The 26927-nt window shown below is 38.2% G+C and overlaps 1 protein-coding gene and 1 long non-coding RNA gene across 2 annotated transcripts; both read right to left on the bottom strand.

Annotated features, from left to right (window-relative positions):
* Nucleotides 1-6992: 6992 nt before the first annotated feature.
* LOC121748707 lies at nucleotides 6993-9373 on the bottom strand. Its single transcript, XR_006039509.1, has 3 exons — nucleotides 8913-9373; nucleotides 8082-8171; nucleotides 6993-7215 (listed from the first exon to the last, which is right to left on the bottom strand). It is a non-coding gene; the product is annotated as an uncharacterized LOC121748707 (long non-coding RNA).
* A 13134-nt stretch (nucleotides 9374-22507) lies between these two features.
* Nucleotides 22508-26519, bottom strand: LOC121748677 (calcium sensing receptor, chloroplastic-like). The gene is made up of 6 exons (XM_042143165.1): nucleotides 26143-26519; nucleotides 25465-25710; nucleotides 24535-24727; nucleotides 23942-24083; nucleotides 23215-23346; nucleotides 22508-22943 (listed from the first exon to the last, which is right to left on the bottom strand). Exons 1-6 carry the CDS (start codon nucleotides 26395-26397, stop codon nucleotides 22709-22711), a joined length of 1203 nt encoding a protein of 400 aa, XP_041999099.1. The 5' UTR covers nucleotides 26398-26519; the 3' UTR covers nucleotides 22508-22708.
* Between the last annotated feature and the right edge of the window lie 408 nt (nucleotides 26520-26927).

Below are 26927 nucleotides of genomic sequence, written 5' to 3'. Positions count from 1 at the left end.
ATCTATATCACTACCACAAGTAAACACTTTATTACCTGGAATGTCGTACAACACATATTCAATTTACATCGGCATCAATATACAAATTTAAAACAATATTACCAAATATTATCCTTACTAAAAGTTTGAATCAGTTAAGATCACATATATCACTTGCAAATAATCAACACATTCATCCTGTACAACAACATGATATAAACAAAGGATCCTGTCAGCAGTCACTTTCCTTCGTCAACATAATTATACTATAAGAAACATAACTATTTAAAGAATTCAAAGCACAACCATATTATTTCAAAAATAGAAAGTCACATTCAGCCCCCAAGTTATGCTTAGTGATGGACACGGGTACACGAACACTATCTGTAGCCCTATGAGGGCGTCTATCATGTAAGTCCGTATCGGACACTGTAATCTTCCAAATGGCCTATGCAAGACAACTGTCATATATTACCCATATAGGGTACATTTCAACAATCGATATATCATATAGATCATCGCTTCGGTTGTCCAGAAGACGAGTGATCAACATGTGTGCAGTACTGCTGTCCTATGGCATGCCAACTATACCATGTGGTTCACTCAAGCAATGGGGCACAACGCAACTATTTCACATCAACTTTCACATTATTCAACACATATAGCTATTTACATCACTTGGAAGTATACAAAATCCACACAATCATTTTTAAGTTCTATGGCATAAGCATACGAATCACACAACCAAATAGTAACATTTATCGAAGTTAAAGGAATTAAATTCTAGAACACGCGTACACTACCTGTACACGTCAAAAAAAACGCTATTACTGGCTTAGTCAACCAGGGAGGTGCTCCTTTCCCTTATTGCTTGTGCTTGCACCGTGTTCACCTAGGTTTAAAATAGCCACATATACACTTCATAAATAAACACTTAAAGCACAAATATGTAAGCCAAAATATCACATCTATCTATCTCCCTTTTAGCATAAAAACCTTTATTCTCAACTTTTAAAGCTTTAGAAAAATATTGACTGCATTACATCAACTTCATATAATAAACTGACTTAGCTCGGAGATAACTAGGGGTCGAGCCCTACACCAAAATAAACCTCTAGATGTCTATTTTAATTACAAAAAAGGTTTTCCTCAAAATTCCAAGGAATTAGGGAGTTATGAACGTTTTACTACAGCCTGCCAGTTTGTGACAGATTCTGGCGACGGTTTAGCATGAATTTTTAAAAATATCAAACGTTGACGAAACGATCTGAAATTTTGCAGAAATCATCCCAAGACCTGATAGTATGCATAAAAAATTTTAGAACATAAATTCTAACATGTTAAAGGGGCCGAAACTGATCAGTACAGTAGCCTCAGAACAGTCTACAAACAAGCTATTTCTCCAACAAAAGAACTCCCAAAACAAATCAGATTTTTCCTATCACTTTCATGCTTAAATATTATATCCTACTTCCAATTGCATAGTTCAATAGCCAAATTACACCAAAGCATCAAACAACAAAATTCCCAAATCTATGAACCCTAATTTTCGACCAAACAACAAGATTCACATCAAAATAACATCACTACTATACTTAGAAATATGATTGAAGAGGTTATGGAGGAAGCTAACCTCTAAATTCAACAATTTTCCAAAGATTAGTGGAAGTGGGTTTGCAACCTAAGCTCCAAAATTGAGGGGAAGAATGGGGAATTGAGAGCTTGGACTGATGGAGTGTATTACATGTTTCACGGTGGAGCGGCCGGAGGATTCGCGGTAGCTGATCGGAGGGAGTAGAGGGCTATTGAAAATTTACACAGAGATGAAGTTGGCATGGGCAGATGGAGAACGAAAAAAAAGAGAGAGAGAAGAAAGAAGAGGATGGGTATTATTTTTCCTATTTTCCTTTCCTTATTTTTTTCCTAATTCTCCACATGACACGTTTTTTTCCTACTAACTTACTCATCAACTTCATATTCTTTTTCTTTCTTCTTTTTCTTTATTTCATTCTTTTTCCTAAATTTCCAAAAAAAATCCTATATTTATCTCTTCTATTTCTAACAAAAACATATGCAAATAAAACCACTAACTAAACTATAAATTCTAATCTCTAATTCCTAATTCTTCTAAGGTTGGGATATTACAACTCTCCCCCACTTAGGAAATTTCGTCCTCGAAATTGATACCTGATTCAAAAAGGTAGGGGTATTGCTGTCTCATCGTATCTTCCGGCTCCCATGTAGCTTCTTCTATTTTATGACTTCGCCACGATACTTTAACAAGCGCTATTCTTTTGTTTCTAAGCTCTTTCACCTCTCTTGCTAAAATCTGAACCGGCTCTTCCTCGTATGTCAAGTCTGGTTGTATTTCAATCGATTCAGCTTGGATAACATGAGAAGGATCTGATCTATATCTTCTCAACATTGAAACATGGAACACATTATGTATCTTTTCTAGATCAGGTGGTAATGCAAGTCGATATGCTACTGGACCAACACGTTCTAAAATCACATAAGGGCCAATAAATCTCGGACTCAACTTTCCTTTCTTGCCAAATCTGAGCACTTTCTTCCAAGGAGACACTTTTAAAAATACTTTGTCACCAACACAAAACTCAATGTGTTTCCTCTTCAAATCTGCATAAGATTTCTGTCTGTCAGCCGCTTCCTTCAATCGATTTCTTATCAATCAGACCTTTTCTTCCGTCTCTTGTATAATTTCAGGACCCACAATCTTATTCTCACTCAGTTCTGTCCAACATAGCGGTGTTCGACATTTACGGCCATAGAGTGCTTCATACGGAGCCATCTGAATACTCGATTGGTAACTGTTGTTATATGCAAATTCCACCAACGGCAAGTATTTTTCCCAACTACCTTCAAAGTTGATGACACAACTTCTCAACATATCTTCTAGAATCTGTATTACTCGTTCCGATTGACCATCTGTCTGTGGATGAAAAGCTGTACTAAGGTGTAGTCGAGAACCCAAAGCTTCTTGAAATTTATTCCAGAATCTCGAGGTGAATCGTGGATCTCTGTCAGATATTATCGAGCTAGGTATTCCATGTAATCTCACAATCTCACAAATATACAACTCAGCCAACTTTTCTAGTGAATAATCAGTTCTTACCGCAAGAAAGTGAGCTGATTTGGTCAACCGATCAACAATTACCCAAACTGAGTCTTTCTTCCGAGGTGATAAGGGCAATCCCACAACGAAATCCATCGTAATTCGATCCCACTTCCATTCTGGTATAGTGATTGATTGTAATAAACCGGACGGAACTTGATGTTCAGCTTTGACTTGTTGACATGTTAAGCACCTTGCCACATATTCTGTAATATCTCTCTTCATACCATGCCACCAATAGAATTCCCTCAAGTCACGATACATTTTATTGCCTCCCGGATGCATAGAATACAAGCTGTTGTGAGCTTCTTGGAGTATGTCATTCTTCAACTCTTTGTCTTCTGATACACATAATCTTCCTTTAAAATATAAGTATCCATCGGGGCTTTGATCGAATCCATGTGTCTTTCCTTGAGAGATCTGAGTCAACTTAATCTTCACTTTATCATCATTCTTTTGAGAATCTTTAACTCGCTGAATCAGTGTCGATCTCACTCTTAGTTCTGCCACAAGATTTCCATCATCTGACATTTCCAGCTGTGCATTCATCGATCTCAAAGCTGCAATCGATTTCCTGCTGAGTGCGTCTGCCACAACATTCGCTTTACCTGGATGATAATCAATCACACAATCATAATCTTTAAGTAACTCTACCCATCTTCTCTGCCTCAAATTAAGTTCTTTCTGTGTAAGTAGATACTTAAGACTCTTGTGATCTGTGTAGATATAACATCTTTCACCGTATAAGTAGTGTCTCCAAATCTTCAAGGCAAATACAACGGCTGCCAGCTCTAGATCATGTGTAGAATAATTTCTCTCATGTGTTTTCAACTGCCTGGAAGCATAAGCAACTACCTTGCCTTCTTGCATCAATACACAGCCCAAACCATTATGTGATGCATCACTAAATATAGTGTACTCCTTTCCCGATTCAGGTTGAATTAGCACTGGTGCTTCTGTTAAAATCGTCTTTAATTTTTCAAAACTTATCTGACATTCATCACTCCAGTTAAATGACACCTTCTTCTGAAGTAGAGTAGTAATTGGCTTTGTTATAACAGAAAATCCCTTCACAAACCTGCGATAATAACCCGCTAAGCCCAGAAAACTGCGAACTTCTGAAACATTTTTCGGAGGTTTCCACTGTACCACTGCTTCAATCTTCTTCGGATCCACTCGAATTCCCTCTGCTGATATAACATGACCCAGAAAAGCTACTTCCATAAGCCAGAACTCACACTTACTGAGCTTTGCGTACAACTGCTTATCTCTCAATACTTGCAAGACTGTTCTCAGATGTCGTTCATGATCATCCCTGGTTTTAGAATACACAAGTATGTCATCAATAAACACAATTACAAACTGATCAAGGTATGGTTGAAAAACCCGATTCATCAAGTCCATAAAAGCAGCTGGGGCATTCGTCAACCCAAAAGGCATAACTTTGAATTCATAATGGCCATAACGAGTTCTGAAAGCCGTTTTAAACACATCATCATCTTTCACCTTCAACTGGTAATAACCTGATCGTAGATCAATCTTCGAAAATATGCTTGCTCCCTTCAGTTGATCAAATAAATCATCAATTCTAGGCAAATGATATTTGTTTTTAACAGTTACCTTATTCAACTGTCGATAATCAATACATAATCTGAATGATCCATCTTTCTTTTTCACAAACAACACTGGCGCTCCCCAAGGTGATACACTCGGCCGTATAAACCCTCGATCAAGTAATTCTTGAAGCTGAGCTTTCAACTCTTTCAATTCTGTTGGAGCCATTCTATAAGGAGCCATTGATATCGGTGTGGTGCCTGGTATAACCTCAATAGCAAATTCAACCTCGCGTTCTGGTGGCAAACCTGGTAACTCTTCAGGAAACACATCAGGATATTCTGACACTATAGGTATATCAGTTAACTTCGGATCCTCTGCTCGTGTATCTAGAATATAGGCTAAATATGCCTCACAACCCTTTCTCACCAGCTTACGAGCCGTAGTAGCAGAAATCACATTATCAAGGTAGTCTGATCTCTCACCAACCACTATCACCTCATGGCCATCTAGTGTGTATAATATTATTCTCTTCTTACCGCAATCAACTAGAGCACGGTGAATATACAACCAATCCATTCCCAAAATAATGTCAAATTCACGAAACGGTAACTCCATCAGGTTGGCTAAAAAGAGGCATCCTTGAACACTTAGAGGACAATTTCTATAAACTCGATTCACTACCACACTCATACCCAGGGGATTTGACACTAAGATATCATATTTAGTCTTTTCTAAGGGTAAACTATGTTCTTCTATGAGCTTATCACAAATATATGAATGAGTAGAACCGGGATCAATCAAAGCAATAACAGACATATCAAATAATGTAAAAGTACCAAGTATAACATCAGGAGCATCAGAATCCTCGCGATTCCGCATAGCATAAGCACGTGAAGGAGCTCTCGGTGCTGGCCTCTGTATGGGCTCGGATGCTGCCCTCAGTCCTCGTGCTGCTCCAAACCCCCTTCCGGTTCCACGACCTTGTTGCACCCCTGGCGCCGATCTAGTCTCAGAAGATACTTGTCCCCTCGGACACTCTCTGTAGTAATGATCCTTAGATCCACATAAGAAGCACGTCCCTAGCAGTTTTCGGCATTCACCATGGTGAGGTCTTCCACAATGTTGGCACATCGGTACTCTGTCTGGTCCTCCAGTACTAGCCATTGAAGTTGCATGTTGCCTTGGCCTAAACTCTGAAATTTGGCTTGGTCTTTGGCCTTGGAATCGACTAGGCACTGAACTCCTGTTACCTCTAAAGTCTCTGAATCTTTTCCCCGAGAATCGAGAAGGCGAGTGAGATGATTCTGCTGGCCGTTTCTCTTGATTCATAGAGCCCTCTTCAACTTTCTCAGTAACTTTAAGTTGTTCAAGAGTCCGGGCAGCGTGTGATAACTTTGTCAAATCTGATGTCTCCAATCCAACTAGCCCAGCCTGGATAATACTCCTCAAACCCCTCCTGAACTTCCGACACATATCCACATCTAAATAATTTACCTCTGGTGCATATCTCGAAAGACGTCGGAACTCAATCTCGTACTGTTGAACAGTCCTTCTACCTTGAACTAACTGTAGAAATTCTTGTCGTCGGTCCTCTATGTACTGCTCTCCAACATAGCATTCACGAAATTTATTAAGAAAGAAATCACACGTCAACATGTCTGGAAGAGTAGCACGAGCCACACTGACCCACCACCTGTGAGCCTCCTCTTTCAAAAGTGCAGTTGCACCCTGTAACTTTTCATCTGATATACAAGTCATGCAGCCGAATATTCGCTCTAACTGTTCCAACCAGTACTCAGCATTGGTTGGATTATCATCTAGTTTACCTCTGAATTCTTCAGCATGATATTCATTCATCTGTTTAAGGATGGAAGATTGACTTGGTGGCACATTCCTAGCAATCTGTTGCATTGCAGTTGCCATAGTGTGTAATATATCATCCTGCCCCACCATAGGAGCAGCAACATCGGCTAAAGGAACCCCCTCAGACTTAGAATCAGAAGAAACATAAAAAGGACTAGAGGCTTCTTCACCTGACATCTCGATCCTGATTAAAATGAGCGCGGTGTCAAGTCACAGACATTTCAAACCTATGTGGCATGCTTCTATACATATTAAAGACTCAACAAAAGCCCGAGAATCACTTAAATCTGGGCTCTGATACCAAACATGTAACACCCCTTACTCGGTTAGTTTTAACCGAATAAGTGACGTTACCTTTCGGTACGATAGATAAACAAAACCTGTTTTTTTTTCTCTCTTTTCTGCAACCACTCAACATACAACACTATCATAAAAGAAACTAAACCTGATAACACAACTGTTTACTACTGTACATAACAAAACAACATTAACATGTTTCGATAGATATTTATACAACTTCACTAGCAAAAAGAAGGTTATAACCTTACATTTCCAACTAACTACAAACAACCAAAAGTTAGCCTAAGCATGCCACGTGAGAACTCCAACTTTACCAGCAAAAAGGGAGGGTAGTGACTTGACACGTGCTGCTGCCAACTAGCGAGCTCACTCGCTTCTATACTCTGCAAGATGGAGAAGAAAGGGGGGGTGAGCTTCGAAAAGCTCGTAGTGTAATCGCATTCCAGAATAAAACCTCTAAAACTTCAATCTATATCACTACCACAAGTAAACACTTTATTACCTGGAATGTCGTACAACACATATTCAATTTACATCGGCATCAATATACAAATTTAAAACAATATTACCAAATATTATCCTTACTAAAAGTTTGAATCAGTTAAGATCACATATATCACTTGCAAATAATCAACACATTCATCCTGTACAACAACATGATATAAACAAAGGATCCTGTCAGCAGTCACTTTCCTTCGTCAACATAATTATACTATAAGAAACATAACTATTTAAAGAATTCAAAGCACAACCATATTATTTCAAAAATAGAAAGTCACATTCAGCCCCCAAGTTATGCTTAGTGATGGACACGGGTACACGAACACTATCTGTAGCCCTATGAGGGCGTCTATCATGTAAGTCCGTATCGGACACTGTAATCTTCCAAATGGCCTATGCAAGACAACTGTCATATATTACCCATATAGGGTACATTTCAACAATCGATATATCATATAGATCATCGCTTCGGTTGTCCAGAAGACGAGTGATCAACATGTGTGCAGTACTGCTGTCCTATGGCATGCCAACTATACCATGTGGTTCACTCAAGCAATGGGGCACAACGCAACTATTTCACATCAACTTTCACATTATTCAACACATATAGCTATTTACATCACTTGGAAGTATACAAAATCCACACAATCATTTTTAAGTTCTATGGCATAAGCATACGAATCACACAACCAAATAGTAACATTTATCGAAGTTAAAGGAATTAAATTCTAGAACACGCGTACACTACCTGTACACGTCAAAAAAAAACGCTATTACTGGCTTAGTCAACCAGGGAGGTGCTCCTTTCCCTTATTGCTTGTGCTTGCACCGTGTTCACCTAGGTTTAAAATAGCCACATATACACTTCATAAATAAACACTTAAAGCACAAATATGTAAGCCAAAATATCACATCTATCTATCTCCCTTTTAGCATAAAAACCTTTATTCTCAACTTTTAAAGCTTTAGAAAAATATTGACTGCATTACATCAACTTCATATAATAAACTGACTTAGCTCGGAGATAACTAGGGGTCGAGCCCTACACCAAAATAAACCTCTAGATGTCTATTTTAATTACAAAAAAGGTTTTCCTCAAAATTCCAAGGAATTAGGGAGTTATGAACGTTTTACTACAGCCTGCCAGTTTGTGACAGATTCTGGCGACGGTTTAGCATGAATTTTTAAAAATATCAAACGTTGACGAAACGATCTGAAATTTTGCAGAAATCATCCCAAGACCTGATAGTATGCATAAAAAATTTTAGAACATAAATTCTAACATGTTAAAGGGGCCGAAACTGATCAGTACAGTAGCCTCAGAACAGTCTACAAACAAGCTATTTCTCCAACAAAAGAACTCCCAAAACAAATCAGATTTTTCCTATCACTTTCATGCTTAAATATTATATCCTACTTCCAATTGCATAGTTCAATAGCCAAATTACACCAAAGCATCAAACAACAAAATTCCCAAATCTATGAACCCTAATTTTCGACCAAACAACAAGATTCACATCAAAATAACATCACTACTATACTTAGAAATATGATTGAAGAGGTTATGGAGGAAGCTAACCTCTAAATTCAACAATTTTCCAAAGATTAGTGGAAGTGGGTTTGCAACCTAAGCTCCAAAATTGAGGGGAAGAATGGGGAATTGAGAGCTTGGACTGATGGAGTGTATTACATGTTTCACGGTGGAGCGGCCGGAGGATTCGCGGTAGCTGATCGGAGGGAGTAGAGGGCTATTGAAAATTTACACAGAGATGAAGTTGGCATGGGCAGATGGAGAACGAAAAAAAAGAGAGAGAGAAGAAAGAAGAGGATGGGTATTATTTTTCCTATTTTCCTTTCCTTATTTTTTTCCTAATTCTCCACATGACACGTTTTTTTCCTACTAACTTACTCATCAACTTCATATTCTTTTTCTTTCTTCTTTTTCTTTATTTCATTCTTTTTCCTAAATTTCCAAAAAAAATCCTATATTTATCTCTTCTATTTCTAACAAAAACATATGCAAATAAAACCACTAACTAAACTATAAATTCTAATCTCTAATTCCTAATTCTTCTAAGGTTGGGATATTACAGGGGGTATTCGCTGCGACATATGCTTCATAAGCGGCATGATGTTGTTCGTAGTATTCTTGTTCTTCGCGCTCCACTCCCGCAATGAGATGGGTGAAATCTGTTGGAAATATTATAGCCTTTACACGGGAAAACTCTTGCTAGTACAAAAAACACAAAACTGGAAGGTAAATGTAACAAATAAATTACAACGAAAGTAAAGAGATGCAAACTATAGTATTCTTCAAGTCGAGTCGAGGTGACCCTCTCTCCGCAAGACGAAATACGCCCCGGCTAGTGCTCACGGATTGGCGTAATGTCCCCAAAGATGAAACGACTTTCCTCCTATCGAGTTGAAGCACCTCAAACTCGTAGGCTCCGGCGAACTTGAATTGGAGGCGAGAATCGAGCAATGCAATGCTCCTAATGCGAACTATAACGCTTAAGCTAGAGAAAAGAGAGAGTGATTTGTTTTTTGTTGTGTATCTCTTCTTCCAAATCCTACCTATTTATAGGATAGGAAATTGGACTCCAAAAGGCAAAGCCTTCAAGACACCTCATAAAAAAAATGGAAGTGAATGGCCAAAGGCCTAGCCTTTTCACAATTCCACACGTTTTTTCCTACAATCCCCCACATTGGTTAGAGCGCTGCAAGCTCAAACCAACACCAGACACAAATGCATGTATGCAGACTCTTTTGCTCAGTTCTCAGGAAACGATACTGTATTTGGAGAGGTAACTTGTGGTTTTGAACCTTCCATAGTCAACACTATCGGACATACCGGCGGACTAGTGGACGCGATGCCTTGAACTATTCCTCCTTGGTGTATGCCTAGTCAATAGCATTAACACAATATTGTCTCAACTCCATCAGTTCTCACGTTTGTGTCAGTTTCGGCCGTGGAACACCTCTTTGGAATTCATAAGTGACTCACTCACACGAAGCTACCCCACTTCTCACTTACATAGGTGATTCTTTCATGAGTATCCTGCCATACTGCATCTCCTTGAGATTTCAAGAATCATTAAAAGTCAAAAGACTTAACATTTTACCACGTGCAGGTTACAACACTCAATGCTTTCTAAAGAATGGGCGAAGATTAAAATCTTCTGAGTGTTACAGCTAGATTTGTATAGCTTCGTTTTCCCATTGAACCAATCCCATGGGATCTCCAATCGTATGTTTGGGTTACCACTATACTCATCTTTTAAGATGTGGTTTTCAGTCTCATTCCTTTTAGCAATTTATGCATTTGATCACGGTTTAAACCTTTCGTTAACGGATCCGCTAAGTTATCTACTGACTTTACATAGTCAACTGAGATAATGTCACTTGTGATCAACTGCCTTACGGTATTATGTCGCCGACGAATATGTCAAGACTTACCATTATAAAAGCCACTTTGTGCTCTACCTATAGCTGCTTTGCTATCGCAGTGTATCAATACTGCGGGCACTGGCTTCTTCCAACATGGAATACATTCTAGGAAATTTCTGAGCCACTCGGCTTCTTCCCCTGCTTTATCCAATGCGATAAACTCAGATTCCATGGTAGAACGAGCAATACACATCTGTTTTGTTGATTTCCACGAGACAGCACAACCCCCCACAGTGAACACATACCCACTTGTCGAAAATGAGTCTTTTGAATCAGAGATCCAATTTGCGTCACAGTACCCTTCAAGTACTTGGGGATATCTTGTGTAATGCAACCCAAAGTTAAGAGTATACTTCAAGTATCTCAAAACTCTACACAGAGCTTTCCAATGTTACTTACTTGGGTTGCTCGTAAATCGGCTCAACTTGTTTACAGGACAAGCAAGATCAGGTCGAGTACAGTTTGTGATAAACATCAAACTTCCTATGACCTTTGCATACTCTTCTTGAGCAACAGAATCACCCATATTCTTGCTCAGATGGACATTGAGCTCCAAAGGAGTCTTTGCTGGCTTACAATCAAACGAGTTGAATTTCTTAAGCATTTTCTCAACATAATGAGATTGCGTTAAGGTAATTCCCTCATTAGTCCTCAATATTTTGATTACGAGAATCACATCAGCTAGACCCATATCTTTCATATCGAAATTTCTTTTCAACATGTTTTTTGTCTCGTTAATAATGGCACTATTGCTGCCCATTATCAACATATCATCAACATACATACACACAATAACAAACCCGTTATATGTGTTCTTAATGTAAACACACTTATCACACTCATTGATAGTGAATCCATTTGCCAACATCACGTTGTCAAATTTCAAATGCCATTGTAAAGGTGCTTGCTTCAACCCATATAATGACTTTACCAGTTTGCATACTTTACGCTCTTGCCCAGGCACAACAAACCCTTCGGGTTGTTCCATATATATTTCTTCTTCCAGATCACCATTCAGAAACGCAGTTTTCACATCCATTTGGTGAATCTCAAGATTGTGCAAAGCAGCAATCGCTAGAAGCACCCGAATGGAAGTGATTCTCGTAACAGGTGAATAGGTATCAAAAAAGTCATACCCTTCTTTCTGCTTAAAGCCTTGGACAACTAGGCGAGCTTTGTACTTATCTATAGTACCATCGGGCTTATATTTCATTTTCAGAATCCACTTGCACCCTAAAGGCTTACAGCCTTCAGGCAAGTCTACTAACACCCAAGTGTTATTTCTCATGATGGATTCAATTTCACTGTTGATAGCTTCTTGCCACCACGCCGCGTCTGGGCCAGACAGAGCTTCCGCCAATGACTTTGGTTCGTCATCCAACATAAAAGTTATGAAGTTAGGACCAAATGTTTTAGCAACTTTAACTCTTTTACCACGTCTTGGTTCAACATCCTCAGGACTTGACCTCGTCCTTTTTGGAGGATTAGAACTAGTGGATTCATCCATCATTCTTTCACTAGAACGATCCTCTTGCCTCTTGCAAGGGTATACATTCTCAAAGAATATAGCATTCCTTGACTCAATCGTTGTTCCTTCAGCCACGCCAGGCAGAGCTGGCCTATGGATTAGGAAACGATAGGCACTACTATTAAGTGCATGGCCAATAAAGATGCAATCGACTGTTTTAGGGCCTATTGCAACTTGTTTCGGAGGTGGCACTTCTACCTTCGCTAAACACCCCCACACTTTGAGGTATGAATATGAAGGTTTCTTCCCTTTCCACAACTCATAAGGAGTCACATCCCTATTTTTTAGTGGAATTTTATTCAGGATATGATTCGCTGTTAACACAGCCTCCCCCCACATGTTCTGGGATAAACCAGAATTAATCAACAGAGCATTCATCATCTCTTTAAGTGTTAGATTTTTTCGTTCAGCAACTCCATTTGACTGGGGAGAATATGGGGCCGTTGTTTGGTGAATTATACCACTTGCATGACATAATTCTGCAAACGGCGCTACATACTCACCACCTCTATCACTTCGAACACACTTAATTCGACAATTAAGTTGATTTTCGGCTTCATTTTTGAAGTCTTTAAACACTTCAATTGCCTCATCTTTACTTCTTAATAAGTAAAGGTAACAATACCTTGTGCAATCATCTATAAATGTGATGAAGTACTTTTTACCACCTCTAGTTTGCACAAATTTTAAATCACATACGTCTGTATGGATTAACTCTAGAGGTTTTGTGCTCCGTTCTACGGAGCGAAACGGTAGCTTGGTCATTTTTGCTTCTACACAGACTTCACATTTTTCTTGTGAGTTAAACTTATCTACTTTTAGTAAATTAAGATTTACTAATCTTTTTATAGCATTTAGATTTACATGTCCCAATCTTTTATGCCATAAATCAGAGCACTCAAGCAAATAAGAGGATGTGTCATCTTCCTTATTTCTTAATCCTTTTCCACGGTGAATGACCGTAACATTCAGCTCAAAAAGCCCATTCACTAGGTGACCTTCACCTATGAACTTTTCATACTTGGTCAATATAACCTTTTCACACTCAAATTCTAGTGAAAATCCATGATTTACTAGAAGTGAGCCTGACACCAAATTATTTCGGATGTCTGGGACATGCAGCACATCCTTGAGGGTAAGAACCTTTCCGGGTCCTAATTTTAGGAACACATTACCCACACCAACCACCTCGGAAGAGGCTTGGTTTCCCATACGTACTTTTCTACCTCCAACAGATTTGTAAGTAGAAAAAACGCTTCTCTCGGAGCACACATGACATGTGGCACCCGTATCAACAAACCATTCATTTGGATTATTACCATGGTCCACGTCGGAGACCATTGCGATCACCTCGTGATCTTTGTTGTTTATAACAACACGTTCAAATAATTTGTACAGTATTGTTTCCAACAATAAGTACACAATTATATTGAACCAAATGTGCATTGGTATATTCATCAACCCATGCATCCCAATTACTATTACCAAGTCTAAATTGGTCTTGCTTGTCAAATGACAAACGATAAACATCATTATCAAGAGAATAGATCTCAAGGAATTAACCACTCCATGGCGCATTGACATTGCGACCGTTCGCTGTTTTATTCCAACTTTGAATTTCATGTTTCCTCCAGCTTCGGTCGACATGATTTCAACAAGAGTACAATATTTCGTCTTGCGATTGTTGGAAATATTGTAGCCTTTACACGGGAAAACTCTTGCTAGTACAAAAAACACAAAACTGGAAGGTAAATGTAACAAATAAATTACAACGAAAGTAAAGAGATGCAAACTATAGTATTCTTCAAGTCGAGTCGAGGTGACCCTCTCTCCGCAAGACGAAATACGCCCCGGCTAGTGCTCACGGATTGGCGTAATGTCCCCAAAGATGAAACGACTTTCCTCCTATCGAGTTGAAGCACCTCAAACTCGTAGGCTCCGGCGAACTTGAATTGGAGGCGAGAACCGAGCAATGCAATGCTCCTAATGCGAACTATAACGCTTAAGCTAGAGAAAAGAGAGAGTGATTTGTTTTTTGTTGTGTATCTCTTCTTCCAAATCCTACCTATTTATAGGATAGGAAATTGGACTCTAAAAGGCAAAGCCTTCAAGACACCTCATAAAAAAATGGAAGTGAATGGCCAAAGGCCTAGCCTTTTCACAATTCCACACGTTTTTTCCTACAAAATCCATTTGAGGTTTTGAGTGAGAGATGAAGGTGTAGATAGTGTTGCCCACGGTTCGAAAACCGGCGGTTCCGATTCGGAACCGCCGGTTCCGGTTTTGGCGGAGGCGGAACCGGAACCGGACCGTGAGGCTATTTCACGGTTCTGGTTCGAAAACCGGTGGTTTTGGCGGTTCCGGTTTTCGAACCGGCGGTTTCGCGGTTCAATTATTTTTTTTATTTGAAATTTGGCTTTATACAATAAATCGGAACAAGACAATGCATAATTCAAGCACAAATAAGACGAATAAGGAGAAAATGAAATAAATTTTATTGATTTTGAGTTGTAACGGACAACGATACATTACAATTTACAATACATAAGTATACAATACAACAACATACAACAATGTAATATAATTTACAAGTGTCGTCGCCTCGTCGGACTCGGAAGGTAAATAAAAAAAACATGAAATGGGGGGGAAAAAGGAAAAATTGAAAAGGGCTTGGGATCAACTTAAACTTTCAAAGTTAAACTTTTCAAATTTAAATTGTGTTGCCTACGTATCCACAATTTATTGAGGAATCAAAGCCCACGTAGTTCTCTTACCTTGGGATCAACCCTTTTTTCTTGCAAAATGTTGCTCATTTTCTAAGCAAACACATATCAGCATGCCATATACACATTGCTGCATTTCTAATAGGGGCAATTTGATCTTCCAAAGCAATCAATGCATCTCGAACACACATAGTCAGAATATTATTCAAGCATCTAGCATGGAAAAAATTAGCACTAATAGATAGTTTGTTCTGATTTTTTCCATGCTAGATGCTTGAATAATGTTCTGACTATGTGTGTTCGAGATGCATTGATTGCTTTGGAAGATCAAATTGCCCCTATTAGAAATGCAGCAATGTGTATATGGCATGCTGATATGTGTTTGCTTAGAAAATGGGCAACATTTTGCAAGAAAAAAGGGTTGATTCCGAGAAGAATTTTCATAGATCATTCAGGATGCGGCTAAGTAGTACTTGAAGATCATTAAAATATATTCCCCATTTGATAAATATCTTATTGGTGAAAAAGTGGGTATCTTTGGGGCATATGGTACTGGTACACAAATTTATATATGGAATCTGGATGAATGAGGATCGGATTATAGTTTAAAATGGGAAGCTGGGTTCATTGGCGGCCAGTTAACCCAGCTTCCCATTTTAAACTATAATCTGATCCCCATTCATCCAGATTTCATATATAAATTTGTGTTCCAGTACCATCTGCCCCAAAGATACCCACTTTTTCACCAATAAGATACTTATCAAATGGGGAATATATTTTAATGATCTTCAAGTACAACTTAGCCGCAACAACGATACATTACAATTACAATACATACAGTGATACAACAATGTAATATAATTTCAAATAAAATTATGAACAATAAAATTATGAACAATAATGTAATGTAATTCAAAATTAATTAAATTAGTAGATAATAAATATTAACCTGCCAAGCATCCATGTTCATTTGAGAAATTTCATCAATAACGGATCTCCGAGATGGCCTCTTGGACTTTCCCTTTCCCTTATCAACACGACCTTCTCGGGATGAAGACATCTTGATATATAGTAGAAATGTAGAAATATGGAATAAATTTTTTTTTAGCAATTGAGAACGAAAGACAACTTATAGAACTACGGGAACAAATATAAAGCGTATAACAATGCTTAATAAGAGTAGCACTTGAGTAATTAAATGGAAGCACAATAGCACAAATGAGAAATTGGAGACAGAGAGAGAATTGGGAGATTGAAGAGAGAAACTCTTATTAACACAAGAGTGGGGTAAATGTAAATGAGGATAGAGGGGGGTATTTATAGATAAAAATGAGGGGGAAAATGGAAGAATTCGAATTTGAAATTTGAAAAAAAAAATTGAAATTTCACAAAACCGGCGGTTTTGGCGGAAAACCGCCGGAACCGCCGGTTTCCGGGACAAAACCGCCGGTTTCCGAGATAAAACCGCCGGTTCGGTCAACGAACCGTCTGCAAAAGCTGCGCCATTGTCGCCTTGTGTTCCGCGCCGCCTCGAAAGCCACTGAACCGGCGGTTAACCGCCGGTTTTCACGGTTAACCGCCGGTTAACCGCCGAAAAACCGGCGGTTCCGGCCGGTTTTGCTGCTGAAAAGCTGCCGCCGCCGGCCCCATCCCCCATGCCTCGATATACGCACCCGAACTGGCGGTTTCGCGGTTAACCGCCGGTTCAGTGACGGTTCCGGTTCGAAATATCTTGAACCTGAACCGGACCGCGACCCGAATTGCGACGGTTCCGGTTCGGGAATATTGCCACGGTTCCGGTTCGGAACCGGAACCGGTGGGCATCTCTACCGTGTAGATAAGTTGTATGAAAAATATGAATGAGAGATGATTTGATGTGAAAAATGGATGATGAATGTGTGTATTTATAGATGATTTTGGGAAAAAAAACAAAAAAATACAGAAAAACGGGCAAAAAAACGGTCATTTTTTTGGGAGTGGGAAAATATTTTTTTTTTGGTATTATTTTTTATTTTTAAAAAATTATTAAAAAAATGATTTTCTAACGAATATACCGTTGGCCAATCGCACGCTGCCACGTCGCCTGCTCGCTGGCACGGACGTGCTCGATGCATCGAGCAGCGTTGTACCAGCGGCGCGAGCGCAGCGGCGGACAGCGTGTCCGTGCCGCTGGCACGGACGGACTGACGTCGTCCTGCTCACCGTTGTGCATGCTCTTATGATTATATTTATGATCGTCCTATAATTTAGTCGTTATTTGATGTTGGATTTATAATTCATTACTGAATAGTCTATTAAATCAATATTTTGATATAATTCACTTCTTTACCAGTTTAAAATCTAGTTTTCTTTTTTATATTGTTTATTAGTTCTATTTACTAGTATTATTTAAAACAAATTACTAAAATTATGTGATCTAGATAGTACTTAGACATTTATATTATAGTATTTGGAACCTAATCATTAATCTTTGTGGATTACATTGGTTTATCTTTATTGTATAATATTTTCCCAGTTATGCCATGATTTGGGGTCAATTCTATGCAAAAACATTTGTTTAGTTTATGTGAATTATTTCTGCCAAGCCCAAGTTATGGCCTGAAGCCCGCACTGTTCTTCAGTATTAGTCAAGAATTAAATCTGTCAAAAAATGTAGTATTCAAATCTGATGAGCAAAGAATTGAACAAAAATAACTAATTTAAAGCCATGATGGTGGGCCATCCTACCATCATATCTGGAATATTCCTCCAAATCATATTCACCGAACGCAAAGAATTAAAATCATACTAGTGGGTCATCCTGCTACAATTCTTGCAGGAATTAAATCAGAACATTTCAAATAACGTAAGTTGAACACGCCTTATAATATTATTTCAAGAGAATTAAAGGTCACCAACCATACACCAAATCTCATTTTTGGTGTAAAAAAGTTCTCCAACCATCACCATACCAAACCCATTTTTGAGTTTTTTAATGAAACAACACCAAATTTAGAGTAAACACCAACTGCAAAATTTTTTGATGTATTGCATAATAGTCCTAATTATTACTCCTGTGAGATAGTTGAACTAGCCGGCCATCTTTTGCACATAGTGTTAATGAGGCTCGGGTTGTACTAGGAAATCGGGTTAGACATAATTAAATAATTAAAATACGAATTAGCAAATGAAGATGTTCAAATGAAGAAATACAAGTGCTCATATGGAATTTCGAAATGCGCTGGGTGTTCATTTGTGGGAACAAAACAATACACAAATTTCGAGTCTTAAATGTGTTTCAATTTATATTTTAATTTTAAAAGTAGTGTAATTATTTTGAATATAAAGTACATTTAATACATAAATATATTTATAAGAAAATTTTGTATAATTATTTAATTTACAAAAATTATTAATAAAATATTGAGGGGTGTAATTTAAATAAGTATAGAGGTATAATTGAAAAGATATAAAAAAATAGATAAATATGGAATATTCTTTTGGGTTTGATTTTGGAGTAAATGATTGGAGTAAAATCATTTTTTGGTGCGACCCATATTCAAAAATGAGTTTGAGTTTGGCGTAAATTGTTGGAGATAAATATGAGATTATTGTAAGCATAAAATTCTCGTGAGTATGTTAGATTATGGTGAGCATGTGATGCTTTATTTGAGTAAGAATCATTTGTTTTCTTATGAACATACGATGATTTATTTTTATAAGCATCACTTGTCTTCTTGTGAACATAAATTTCTCGTGAGTATATTAGATTCTTGCGAGCATATAATGCTTTATTTGAGTAAGCATCACTTGTCTTCTTGTGAGCATACGATGATTTATTTTTATAAGCATCACTTGTCTTTTTGTGAGCATAAATTTCTCGTGAGTATATTAAATTTTTGCGATCATATAATGCTTTATTTGAGTAAGCATCACTTATCTTCTTGTATGTATAGGATTATCTTCTGCATGTGGGATTTTTGTCACCATATGATGATTTATTTAATAAACATCATTTGTCTTCTTATTCTTGTGTGAATAAGATTATCGTCAGCATGTGAGATGCTTTATTTTGTAAGTATCACTTATCTTAAGAATTTCCAAAGCATATGATATTCTTACAAGTTACATAGTACTTACATAAGCTACATAGATTGAAAAGTTACATAACAAGCAACATAGATATAAAAATTAGTACTTCCTCAGTCTCAAACTACTTGAGTCGTATTCTATTTTGAATTGTCTCAAATTAATTGAGTCATTTTCTTTTTATTGGCTAAAAACAATACATTTAACATTACTTACTTTATTTTCTCTTTCTTTCCTCCTTTATTCTCTCTATTGCTTTATTTTATCTACATTTAATCTACTAAGCACAACTTTTTAAAATATCTCATGCAGAAAAAATATCTAAATAAAATGAAATGGATGGAAAACATAATAAAGAACAAAAACTGAAAGTTAAGCAACATAAATTTTACTACATAATGGGGGGGGGGGGGGAAATGAAAGTTACATACACAAATTTTACACATTTAGGGGTTAGACTTGGCTCGTTTTAATTAAATTTTGCATGATCTTAGTCTATTTTTGCCTAACATTTTATCAATTGATTGTTTTGATGAGTTTGTTGATTTTTAAAGAAAAATTAGCTGAAAAAAGCAAGTGAGTAGGTGCAAAAAAATAAAAAGAAATAATGTGATAGTATAAATAGCAATGTTTTATAAACTGGACCAATGAACGAACTAACGAAGTTACTAGTTCATGGTTTAACCGGTCAGACCGATTGAACCACTAGTCGAACCATTATATTGTTGAAAATATATATAATTAAATATATAGTATACAAAAATATGTAATAATTTTGTAATAATAAAATATAGGGGTGCACTATGGTCAATAAGTGAAATTCTGTCAAAAATCAAAGCAATTCTCAACCCTTGGATCCTTGGATGGTTGTCAAAGCAATTCTCAGCCCTTGGATCTTTGGATGGGTGTGATAAGCTACATTATTAGCCTAAGATAGTACATTATTAGCCTAGCTACATTATTAGACTAAAATGATACATTATTAGCTAAGTTACATTATTAGATGACACGTGGCATTGATCTAACCGTTAGATCACAAGACCCAATGGACTACAAGTGTTTTGATTTTGAACACTATTTAGTTATGAATCTGAATACATCTCATAAAATATAATTAAAAATATATCAAAAAAATTTAATTCTTATCTATAACTAGTTATACATATAAATGAATGAACCAAAGACATTCGAAGTGGCAGTTCACTCTCATGAAAAAAGACATAAGAGCATCCGCAGCGGTGCTCGCTGTGACGGACGGCGTCCGTGCCGCTGGCGCGGCACCGCTGTCGCCGCTGCTGCACTCCCGCCGCTGGCACGACGCTGCTCGATGCATCGAGCACGTCCGTGCCGCTGAGCAGGATGACGTGGCGCGTTCTGATTGGCCAACGACAAAGCCGTTGGCATTTTCGATTTTTCTTTTTTTTAAAAATAAATTTTAAATAAAAAAATATTTTCCCACTTCCCAATAAATTATATCCTTTTTCCCCACTTTTAATTTATTTTTCAATTTTTTCCCCAAAATTCACATTTTCATCTATAAATACCCCCAGTTCCACACCAAAAATTTCACACCACACTATACAATTCTCATCTAAATTCTCTCATTTTCTCTTATCAATTCTCAATCTTTCACTCTTACACAAAAAAATGTCCGACTCCGGCGATCACCCCTCCGACTCCCGCGGTTGGAACCACTAATGGTTCGGCTCACAACCATTCCCTAGTCCGGAAACGCAATTTTCGGCCCCTCCTCAAACCCAAGGTTCTCAAGTTCCGGGTGGCTACCGACCTTACCCGGTGGACGACCAAGATGCCCCGATGGGCGATACGGGTAGGCACCCAAACCCAGATCGGGAGGGAGCGGCGGCTCTCAAACTCCTCCTCTTCCTACTCCTACTCCTCAGGGTTTCCGCACCCCGTACACTCTGGCGGAGATGGATCAATTATTCAAAGCCTATTTGATTATCTCCGAAGATCCGGAGATAGGCACTAACCAAAGCGGGGATAGGTTTTGGTGGCGCGTCTCTCGCCGGTACAATGAAAACCGCTCGGCTGGAACCATCGAGCGCAATGAGAGTATGGTGCGCAATGCCATATTCAGAGCCAACGAAGAAATCCAAAAGTTGCAGGGGTATTACCTCCAGGAAGAGCGGTCGGCGGGGAGCGGCAGGAGCGAGCTCGACATCATCAGTGCCGCCTTGACGACCTACCAATCCCTAAATTACAAATCGTTCAAGTACCTCAGCGCTTGGCAGGAGGTGCGTGTGCATCTGAAGTATAGGGGAGACGTATCATCCTCCTCCAGCTCCTCCAGCAAACGGTCGAGGTCGGTATCACTATCTGACGCCGGCGAGAATGAGGTGGCTAGCCAGCTTGCCGGAGCTAACTTGGATAGCCCCGACGCCGGCCGCAAGGAAGGAAGAAGGCGACGGCCAACCGCCGTCGTGCCACGACTCCATCCGCCCCCGCTCCCACTCCCTTTGTGCCACCTCAACCCCCAACCAACTCGTTGTGGACCCTTTTGGCCCAACTCAATTTGGCTGATAGGTCAAATATGACCCCCGAGCAACTTGATTCACATTTGGCAATGATACGGGGTCTCCGAAGAACATTGGGGATAGGGCCAGAGGAATAGACTTCCACGGGGATATTTTTAGCCTTTAATTATGTATTTTTATTTTTTAGGATTTTAATTATGTAATTTTTAATTTTTAGGATTTTAATTATGTAATTTTTAATTTTTTTATAATTTGTAATAGTATTCCGGGTATTTTTAATACATTTTAGTAGTGTGGAAATGTTTTTATTTAAATTGAATAATAAAATGGTGGGACCCTTGAGCATGTCCTTGCGGAAGAGCATGGATGTGGGTGTTGTGCTCTTGAGGAAGAGCATGGAGTAAAAATGTAATAAAAGAGGGTGGCCGGACTCACATCCATGCTCTTGCCAAGGAGCACTGATAGGGATGCTCTTGCCAAAAAGCACGGATGGAGATGCTCTAAGTAACACTGGTAACTCTTATAGCCCAGGTATTTTGGTAAAATAAAAGTCTTAAAAAGTGCAAAAGTACTTATAAAGATATTATATCAATGTCGGACATCTCCTTGTGATAATGTTAAAGAATATGGATCGTGAATGTATTAATGATTGTGAAGGGACTAAAAATGTAATTCTCTCCATCATAATTAAAGGTTCTCTCCTTACAATTCAGTAATTCACCACCATCATCCTTCGTCAAGTAAACCCATTCCAGTGGGATTCATTCCTTGACCAAAACAAGATGGTAACACATGCCCATTTGTCTTATACTACTTAAAATTACCCTAATTTATAATGCATATTTCATATTTTTATTATCAACCAAATTGCACGATATTCAAAATAAAAGAAATCGCAAAAAGAGAGGAATAAAAATGCAACCAGCTGCTAACACACAGTCCCCATCCAATGACTGTCTGCGCGCTAGCCAGCCAACCCAAGTTCATGAGATCAAGAGCAATATATATATACAGCTTCTTCAACTTTTCTGAGATAAAAAATAACTGGTCACTATTACAGGCATCCCACGAATGTAACTGGAAAAGGTCGATAATCGCAAGCGTAATACCTTCAATCTGAGGCACCAGGAAGTAACTTGGTGCTAGTCGTACCAAATTTCCTACTTGCCGAAGAAATAACTCGCGATGGAGATATAACTTCGGCAAAGGATAGGTTATAAGAATCCGTACCTAGGCGGCTTTGCAGCCACCCTTTGCTTCCGGAGAAGCCATCAGTCACAATCCAGGTATTCTTGAACCCAAGTTTAGTCAAGGTTTTAGCAACTGTTTTAGCTGAGTCGCAGTACCTGATAGAAAAAAAATGAGAATTTTTGTTTCGCATAAACACAAGCAAGACATGGCGTAATCCATGTTCTAGCACTTAGTGGGTGTTTGGCTAAGCTAATGAGATGTTTCAAGGTTTATATTAGATGTAAAGTTTCAAGAGAAAAAATGTTATCAACGTGTTTAAATAGTTGCACGTGTTAAAATGCCAAACACCCTCAAAGTGTTCAAAAGCTTATAAGTTCAGCCAAACACCCAAGTCTTTAAGGAAGTCAAAAACAGAGGAGAACTCACGAGTCCAATACCACAATGTTGGAACCTTTATTGATCTTCTTAAGATAAGAGATCTTCAGTGCCACCAACTCAGCTTCTACTTTCTTCACATTCCTGACAAGACTTCTGACCTTACTGGGTAGTTCTTCTAAACTGAAAAAGTCAACAGTGGTACAAATTCTATTATAGGTAGAGTGCCTCACAAAGCCGTTTAAAGGATTCAAGTAAAGGAAAATGCAGTGCAGACTCATTGTGTATTGTGTGCTTGTCCACGTCCCTCATTTTGACGTCAGACTTTATGTATTAAACCATCTACATTTCTAGATTACCTTCCTTATTATTTGAGTGTAGTTGATTTTCAGATGACTAATGACCAACAAACTCCCCGACACTAATCGAAAAACTTTTGACCCTTAATGGACACCCATATCTGCTGAGAGAGAACAGTACAGGTTTGTGGGTACAGAACTAATAAACCTTTGTCCCGGCTGATTGAAAATGCAATACCCACCCTGCTCCCTTTCAATCAAGAGGAAAGAGTATACAATGGATAACTATTTATCGGTCCAGAACTATGACCCCCCTTCCCAGCAGGTTACTAAATCTTTTTCATTGGAGATCATTCTTAGCTAGTAAAAGAAAACAGATGAGATAAGGAGTCTCTACTACAAGTCTGGGTGTGTCTGAGTTTCTGTACAAAGATATTAGCAATAATAATGCAGAATGGTAATAAAAAAAATGCTCTTACGGGATTGATATCAAATTGTTTTTAGCACTGGAGGGAAGACGAGGAACCCCAGCCTTGTCTTTATCCTTCTCTGAACGTATATCAACCAAAATGTAGTTCTTTGCGGACATCAAATCCAAGGTTTGAGCAGGAGAAAGGAAACCTAGAGAGTAGTATGAAATACCAAAATGAAAGACACTGATTAAGTATATAAAAGAAGAAAATGAAAAATCAGATAAATTCTACTTTTGAGCCATGTTTTAATCTCTTGCTTTACACTCTATGGATAACTATCGATTCTGGCTTTGTTTTCTAGCAATAACTGTAATGATATGTAAAGAATGTCATCAGAGTATCATGCAAATTTTGATACTGTTGCAAGTCTCAAGTAGAATCATGTCAACTTAAATGTTGAAGAAACGATGCAACTGTTAATTATAAGTATGCCTAAATTCTAGAGCTGCTGAAAACATCATCAGCTTATCAAATTATCTAGTGAGCCATGAGAAAATAAACATAGCACAAATAACTTTTGTAATGCACAGTCACTTCTTCTGCATTATCTGATGATATTTTATTATAGCAGAATTCTAACTAAAGTATAGGCAACCAACCCTGATAGCCCCGAAGGTTAAAGGAAATGGCAGAAAGGACGGGAGGGAGTAAGAAATATGCGATGACTAATGCACCACCGGTTGTCAAAATTACAACAGGTTCTGCTGCTGATATGGTTTGAACAGTGGAAGTGGCAATAGGTTTGGCCTCATCAATCACCTTTGTAGTTTGCTGAGCTGCATCAGCAACTGTCTGCATATAAAGGGTGAGTACTGAGCATGGATTGCTAGTAAATGAGAAAGCACTGAGGCATATATAATACTAATATATGAGCATTGCTGACAGATTTTCCATGACTTTTTGGCATCAGGAAAGCAAAATATGTAGGTCAGTAGGTGTATAATCTATGTAAGGTTTTTGAAAAAAATTCACCAAAATATTAGTCCTGAACAATACTATATAATAGAAATTGCTCAAGAGGTTCCCCGAAATTAAAGTCTTTGGTCGTGGACTTCTACATACTTGATTCAATACTCAATTTGCTTTCCAAGACTAATATATGAGGCTAGTGAAATTCATATTCTTGATTGAAAACCAAATGTGAAATAATTTAACAGGACCAATAATCTCTTCTACATCACTAAACTAGATTTGATAAAACCAATAACATTTGGTCCCAAGGAAACATAGGGAATTCATTAATCCCCCCCCCCCCCCCAAATTTATGTGATCATCCGTCCTAATCCAGTAGTTTGCCCCTCATTGAATGAAAACAAACTTAAAGAGTAAAATTTGTCATAGTTAGATGCATAAGCCTCTAGTTTTATAAAAAAAAGCTTTGGATGGGATGTTGTGCATAGTAAGATAGTTTATCTGGCAGAGCAAACCGCAGAGAATTCTCAACATGCAATGAAGCTATAAGAAATGATTTGTTAGTTATTTTATGTAATTCAATTTTGAATGATTTGTACTTAAGACAAATGAAACACCTTAGCTGCAGTCATGACTGGTTCAGTGTCGAAGCCTGAACTCTGCATAGCTTCTTGAGCTTTCTTAGAAGCCTCTGAGACCACTGGAGAAGCTATCTTCACAGCCTGTTCTCCAGCTTGCTTTAATATAGGAACCGCTGCATCGAAGCCAGGCTTCACTGCACCCGTAACAGCCCCAAACAATTCCCCTGCACCGCTCAACAAACTCCCGCCCACTTCTCCAATTTTATCAATAGCTGACTCCACCTGAGCAAATGATTAATAAGATCGCAATTCTGCAGTTTCCTTCGAAAAATAAGCAACCAAATAAAACAAAAAAGAAGCCAAATCCTTTAAACATATCCCCAAATCTTTTTAAAATTTCCTCTATTGCCAAACAAGTAATTCAATTTGCAGAGTATATTCAGCAAACTATAAGTCAATGTAAGTAACTTTCAGAATTTGTCGGATAATACTCAGAAAAACTAATATAAACACTTAAAGAAGAAAATTGAGCAAATTCAACAAACAAAAAACCAATGCTAGAAATCCGGAGCCAAACGAATTTCAGAATTTCAGTTAACACAGCAGGAGAAAAACTCCACATTAATATCCAAATGTGCGCGAGATCGTAGATTTAGAACTCAATGGAAGCAGCGATCAAAATTTCAATACTGAAAAGTGAAAAATCCTCCTTACCTGAGTCAGAGAAGAAACAATTTGCTCCTTGGGGAGAATTTCAGCTCTTGAGCCATCAGGAGCTGCAAAGAGAGCAAACAGAGGCAAAACAGCAGCGGCTGGCACGGAGAGTGAGGCCGGTGCCAATTGATGCGGCCTCGAAGATGATATCTTGAGTTTGGAGGGAACAGCGACGGTCTTGGGAGGCGGAGAGGAGAGTGGCGGCGAAGGTGGCAGAGAGGGTGGACGCGCGGTGGAAGTAACTCTGAGAGCCATCACCTTGTTCAGCCTTAGCGCCACCACTCTCTCGCTGCTCTTTTTTTTGGTTGGTGTGAGTTTGTTATGAACAGTGACTGAGTGATAAGAGATGGGAATTTTGTCGACGGAATTTCAGCCGTTGGGTGCATAATTGCATTCATCCCTTTTGTTTTGCTTGATTCAACCAGTTGATGACACGTGGATATTAAAGATGATAGATCATGCTATCTTTAATCACTGATTTAATTGGTTGGATTAATCACACTCGATTGCTAATCGAGATTAAACTGTTTTTAAGACCATATTATCCCCAGACTCAATTCATTAATGAGTTCCATTCACAAAAAAGTTATCACAATCATTTATAATATGGCCCCACGTAATCTATAGTTAGTAGTTACAATTATTATTGTAAAATGAAAACTATATATATTGTATAAACTCAAAAATTTTCAACACTGTCTCAACACAACGTCAACATAGTTCAGTGTAAAATTTTAAGATTTTGATGGAACACAATGTCAATAAAATATCAACACAATGTTAAC

The sequence above is a fragment of the Salvia splendens genome, chromosome 9 (genome assembly GCF_004379255.2).
Source record: "Salvia splendens isolate huo1 chromosome 9, SspV2, whole genome shotgun sequence".
In the NCBI taxonomy this organism is placed as follows: Eukaryota; Viridiplantae; Streptophyta; class Magnoliopsida; order Lamiales; family Lamiaceae; genus Salvia; species Salvia splendens.
This window is presented reverse-complemented; position numbering and strand designations above follow the sequence as displayed.

Bases quoted from the DNA above. Each gene is read 5' to 3' on its own strand.
- LOC121748677 (XM_042143165.1), bottom strand. From the start codon at position 26,397: ATGGCTCTCAGAGTTACTTCCACCGCGCGTCCACCCTCTCTGCCACCT. The intron at 25,711-26,142 runs GTAAGGAGGATT...TCATTTGCTCAG, and splicing joins TTGTTTCTTCTCTGACTCAG to GTGGAGTCAGCTATTGATAA. The intron at 23,347-23,941 runs GTAAGAGCATTT...TGACTTTTTCAG, and splicing joins AACAATTTGATATCAATCCC to TTTAGAAGAACTACCCAGTA.